At 46.7% G+C, this 6000-nt stretch overlaps 1 protein-coding gene across 1 annotated transcript in view; it reads left to right on the top strand.

The window, feature by feature from the left end:
• The first annotated feature begins 995 nt into the window (after positions 1–995).
• The window catches only part of CTNNBL1 (catenin beta like 1), a 73252-nt gene continuing 68247 nt past the window's right edge, over positions 996–6000 (top strand). The window contains exon 1 of the mRNA XM_089673373.1: positions 996–1117. Coding sequence (XP_089529499.1) covers positions 1088–1117 — 30 coding nt within the window. The 5' untranslated portion in view covers positions 996–1087. The remainder of the gene's footprint in view (positions 1118–6000) is intronic.

Genomic DNA, 6000 nt, shown 5'->3' with positions numbered 1-6000 from the left:
AGTTTTCCAAATGCCCCGTGTACATGAGCTCTATAAAAGTGATAAAAAATAAGGGGACGGTGTAAAAATAAAAAATATTAATAGGAAAAAAAATGTTAAAGCACCCCCTTCCCTCCATGCTCGCACGCAGAAGTGAACGCATATGTAAACGGTTTTCGCAGCACATATGTGAGATATAATCGCAAACATTAGCGCGAGAGCAATAATTCTAGCGCTAGATCTCCTCTGTAACTCTAAACAGGTAACTTGTAAAAATTTGTAAAGCGTTGCCTATGAAGATTTTTAGGTACCGTAATTTGTCGCCATTCCACAAGTGTGCGTAATTTTAAATCTTGACATGTTAGGTATCTATTTACTCACCGTAACATCCTCTTTCATATTTTACAAAAAATTTGGGGTATATATTGTTTTTTTTTTTTATTAATGTGTTTTTAATTTTTTTTTAAATGTGATTGAAAAAACGCTGCGCAAATATCATGTGACATAAAAAATTGCAAAAGCCATTTTATTCCCTGGGGTCTTTGCTAAAAAAATATGTAATGTCTGGTAGTTATAAACATTTCTAGCAAAAAATACAGATTTAAACATGTAAACAAAAAGTGCAAGAAAATGCTTGGACTTTAAGTGGGTAAAATGCACGCGCGCTACAGTGCATTGATTGGCGTGCTATTCTGAATGCACGGCATGTAATGCGATAACACGCAGCAAGCGTAGCGCGGGGCAGACAAGTAGAATGTTCCAGTGTAAGTCGCCATTACACAGAACAGGCGTATTTACATCCCTATAGGTGTTGTAGAGGAAGAAGTTCACTTGAAACTTCAAATTCTAAAACGAATTGGATTTTATTCCTGAAGCTCAGCCACATACAGAACAAATCATCACTGTTCCTCCTCAGCAGCCGAAACAAAACTTTATTTTCTAGGCATCCCAGCTTGCTTTACGGCAGCGTGGCAGGACTACACCACGGCCTTTTTACATCATTCTGGACGCGTCGCTCTTTACAGCAGCGTGGCATGTCTGATACACGACGGCGCGCTTTACGGTAGAGGCTTTACTTGCTTTACAGCGTTGTGCTGCACCGGTAGAGATGGATGTTGGGGAGCTGCTGCGGTATCAGGTGAGGTGGTGGGGACTTTGAAGAGGGATTTTTGTTGTGGAATCAGTGCTGTCAGTGCATTGTTATGGTGGTCTCTGTGTACAGCAGTGAGGGAGGGGTGCTGTGATTCTGCTAGTCTTATGGAACTGTAGGGCTCATTGTAATGGGAATGGGCTCCACTGTAGAGGATTGACATAGGCTGGTCAATCATAGGATTGACAGATGAGGTCGTGCCATAGAGGCTCACTGATCCCACTATGGAGGCTCACCCCAGATGACGTCATGCCGTAGATGCTCACTGCCAACCGCCCACTATGGTGGCTGACCACAGGTGAGGTAGTGCTGTAAAGGCCCGCTGATCCTACTGTGGCAGCGGACCGCAGATGAGGTTGCGCCGTAGAGGCCCGCTGTGGCGGCTGACCGCAGATGAGGTCGCGCCGTAGAGGCCCGCTGTGGCGGCTGACCGCAGATGAGGTCGCGCCGTAGAGGCCCGCTGTGGCGGCTGACCGCAGATGAGGTCGCGCCGTAGAGGCCCGCTGTGGCGGCTGACCGCAGATGAGGTCGCGCCGTAGAGGCCCGCTGTGGCGGCTGACCGCAGATGAGGTCGCGCCGTAGAGGCCCGCTGTGGCGGCTGACCGCAGATGAGGTCGCGCCGTAGAGGCCCGCTGTGGCGGCTGACCGCAGATGAGGTCGCGCCGTAGAGGCCCGCTGTGGCGGCTGACCGCAGATGAGGTCGCGCCGTAGAGGCCCGCTGTGGCGGCTGACCGCAGATGAGGTCGCGCCGTAGAGGCCCGCTGTGGCGGCTGACCGCAGATGAGGTCGCGCCGTAGAGGCTCACTGCCAACTGATCCTGCTGTGGCGGCTGACCACAGATGAGGTCGCACCGTAGAGGCCCTCTGATCCCGCTGAGGCGGCTGACCACAGATATGGTCGCACTGTAGAGGCCCTCTGATCCCACTGAGGCGGCTGACCACAGAGATGGTCGCACCGTAGAGGCCCTCCGATCCGGCTGAGGCGGCTGACCACAGATGAGGTCGCACCGTAGAGGCCCTCCGATCCGGCTGAGGCGGCTGACCACAGATGAGGTCGCACCGTAGAGGCCCTCCGATCCGGCTGAGGCGGCTGACCACAGATGAGGTCGCACCGCAGAGGCCCTCCGATCCGGCTGAGGCGGCTGACCACAGATTAGGTCGCACCGCAGAGGCCCTCCGATCCCGCTGAGGCGGCTGACCACAGATATGGTCGCACCGTAGAGGCCCTCCGATCCCGCTGAGGCGGCTGACCACAGATGGTCGCACCGTAGAGGCTTTCCACACACCGATCCCGCTCTGGAGGCTTACCACAGAAGAAGTCGTGCCGTAGAAGCTCGCTGCTGACCAATCCTGCTGTGGCGGCTCACCATGGCTGAGGTACTACTGTAGAGACAAGCTGCACAGTGGTCCCAATGCGGAGGTGTAGATGGGGAAATGGGAGCTCACCACAGACTGGACAATCTATGTAGACTCACCCCAGATGGGGTTCTGCCATAGAGGCTCACTTATGACTGGGCCACTATGGAGGTTTGTCACAGATGAGGTTCGGCTGTAAAGACTAGTCACAGACTGACTCTGCTGTAGAGGTTTGCTATTAATGTGGTGGGGCGAGTTCACTTCAGGCTGTTAAATCTGTGGAGGCTCGCCATAGATGGGATCCTGCCATTGAGGTTTGCAGCCAACCAGTCCCGCTATGGAGGCTCGTTGCAGTTGGGGTACCACCATAGAGGCTCACTGCAGATAAGGTACTGCCACAGAGACTAGCCACAGACTGGTCCTATTGATGAGGGGGGGGGACTTTTTTTTTATTTTCTTTTTTTTTTTTACAAGAAACCATTTTAGAATCTACTGTATATAACAATTTTTATATTAAGAGAAAATATACACTGCTCAAAAAAATTAAAGGCACATTTTGAAAACCCATCAGATCTCAATGGGGAAAAATCTCATGCTGGATATCTATTTTGAAATGGATGGGGTAATGTGTTAGGAACATAAGGATGCCCCATCCATTTCCATCATGGAAATGAAAATTATCAACCTACAGAGGACTGAATTCAAAGACACCCGAAAATCAAAGTGGAAAAATGATGTAGCAGGCTAGTCCATTTTGCTGAAATTTCATTGCAGCAACTCAAAATGGTACTCAGTAGTTTGTATGGCCCCCACGTGCTTGTATGCATGCCTGATGTTAAAGAATGCTCCTAATGAGATGGCTAATGGTGTCCTGGGGTATTTCCTCCCAGATCTGGACCAGGGCATCACTGAGCTCCTGGGCAGTCTGAAGTGCAACCTATCTGAAGGAGAAGTCCGGAAGTGACGAAACGCGTTAGTGGAGTGACGTCATCACGCACGCACGCTAACCGGAAGTGTCGCCGCGGCCATTTTGTCGGTTGGAAACAATTGGTTTTCAACCTGAGATTGAAATGTTCAGTGCTAAGAGCTGGATATCGTTTGTTTACATGTAAGTGTGGATTAAAATTTGTACCTTTTTATGGAATCTGCCTGAAAGAGCCTTTCTTTGTCTATATGAGGAACACCCCAGGATAAGAAAGATGGAGAAATACTTTTCCTGTGTAACAGTATATGCCTGAATATATCATAAGAGGGTAATGGTATTTAGCATCAATTTTGGCTGGAGTAATAAGGGTACTGGTACCTAGTATCACTATTCACTTGTGATTGAAGTGATCACGATTTCTCACGTTTATTTTTACTTTATTGATTTCTCACTGTTTTTTTTTGATGTGATTTGAATTTGCACAGAGTGAAGTGTATTTTACTTATATTTAGGGTATTACACTATGATTTTTTCTTTTTCTTTGAGGATATCAAGGAGTTTTTGGAATCGTTTTGCTTCACTGAACACATAAAAGAACTTTTTTTGGGGACTTGAACATTTATTTCATTTTTATTTTTCATTTTCATTGGTTGACTATTTCTGATTATATATTGTTTGGGTGGTTTATTATTCTAGATTTAGATTTGATTATCACTTTATTGGATTATGTGGGTTTATTGGATAATGTGTAATTTTTGAGATAGATTGGGTATATTTAGAAGTTTATCACAAAAAGTAACAAAATTGATCATTCACTTCCTAGGGAGGAAGTAGTGTTTTGTGGCTACTTAGGAGCTTTTGATTGAGAAACATTACTGTGCTGCTTCTTCTTTCACTGTGCAGTCACAGGCTGTGTACAGGTCCAGGATGTTCTAGGCTCATAGGAAGTGAGTTGTGCTGGCCATCAGACTAAGGACAGTCTAGTGAGGGGAAATATCTAGTTTGAAGGTGACTATTGCAGCAAAAGCTGATTTTGTTCATTTTTAATGGATTTTTAACCGCTTGCCGCCTTGCCACTGTATATATACGTGTGCAGGGCGGCACTCAGGCACAAAACCACGTTTTAAAACAGGTTCTGCGCTCCCGACGTTTTCGCCGGCAGGGGGCGCACGCTCCCGCCGACCCGCGGGTGACACCATTCGATCTCGGAGCGATCAATCATTAGATTTCAGCCAGTGATGTCTGGCTGAAATCAGATGATCGGTCCCTGTCCTATCCTGTCCTGTGTTGAAGTTTAAGGCTGGAGGCATAAAAGGGAACACACATTCTCAGTCCAGTCAGCTCTGAGGAAGAAGGCTTGTCCTTCAAAACGCGTCAGCTGTACTGAGTGGCTTCCTCCATGATAGGATTCGCATTTGCATCTTGCCTTTAAAGTCCCTTTGAGGACTGACATGCCTGTTTTTATTCGCTGTTTGTGAGTACCATTCTTTTATTTAATAAATTTTGGTTACTGAGGTAATGCGCAAGGTTGGTGCGCTTCTTTTTTCTTTTTTGTTCTTCCTCACAGTTCTGTTTGGGCTTCCCCAGCCTTGATGTGGAGCTGCACGACCTTAACTATTTCGGTGGTCCCCTCCTTGCTTTTTTGGAGTCTGATTCCATCTACTTACCACCGGTCTGGGTCCCGGAGCGCAGGAGATATCGCATTTGGTTACACAGGACAGGATATGATGTCATTCTTCTCTGCCTGGGCACATTCCTCCCAGACAGAGAAGAAGACACAGTAAAAGTGAGTAAAACAGCACATACCCACAGTTAGAACACACCTAGGTCACATTTAACCCCTTGATCGCCCCCCCACCCCCCCCAGTTAACCCCTTCACTGCCCTGTCACCAGTGTCACTGATCAGTGAATCGATTTTTACTGATCACTGTATCAGTGTCGCTGGCGACTTCCGATATTGTTAGCGCCCCTCCCAGATAGCGCCAGTTTGCCCGCCAGTACACCAGTAATCCCGTTTAACCCCTTAATCCCCCCCCCCCGTTAACCCCTTCACTGCCCTGTCACCAGTGTCACTGATCAGTGAACAGATTTTTACTGATCACTGTATTTGTGTCACTGGTGACTTCCGATATTGTTAGCGCCCCTCCCATATAGCGCCAGTTTGCCTGCTAATGCACAGGATTTTTTTTTACCAAAAACATGGAGCAGAATACATTTTGGCTTAAATTTATGACTAACTTTGAGTTTACGATATATTTTTTATAGCTGAAAGTAGAAAATATAGGTTTTTTTTTTTCAACATTTTTGTGTTTTTTTTTTTTTTGTTTTTTGTTTTTTTTTTGTTTATAGCGCAAAAAATAAAAAGCGCACAGGTGATAAAATACCACCAAAAGAAAGCTCTATTTGTGTGAAAAAAAGGGCGTAAATTTCGTTTGGGTACAGCATTGCATGACCGCGCAATTATCAGTTGAATTAGTGCAGCGCCGAGTAGCAAAAAAAGGCCTGGTCATTAATGGGGGTAAATCCTCAGGAGCTCAAGTGGTTAATTTCCCTTGTTTTTGACTGGAGTTATCGCAGTACATTGTGAGTG

The sequence above is a fragment of the Staurois parvus genome, unplaced genomic scaffold (genome assembly GCF_062004578.1).
Source record: "Staurois parvus isolate SC_StPar_1 unplaced genomic scaffold, SC_StPar_1.0 ptg000137l, whole genome shotgun sequence".
Classification (NCBI taxonomy): Eukaryota; Metazoa; Chordata; class Amphibia; order Anura; family Ranidae; genus Staurois; species Staurois parvus.
Note: the sequence above shows the minus strand (reverse complement) of the source record. Positions and strands in the feature narration are given on the sequence as shown.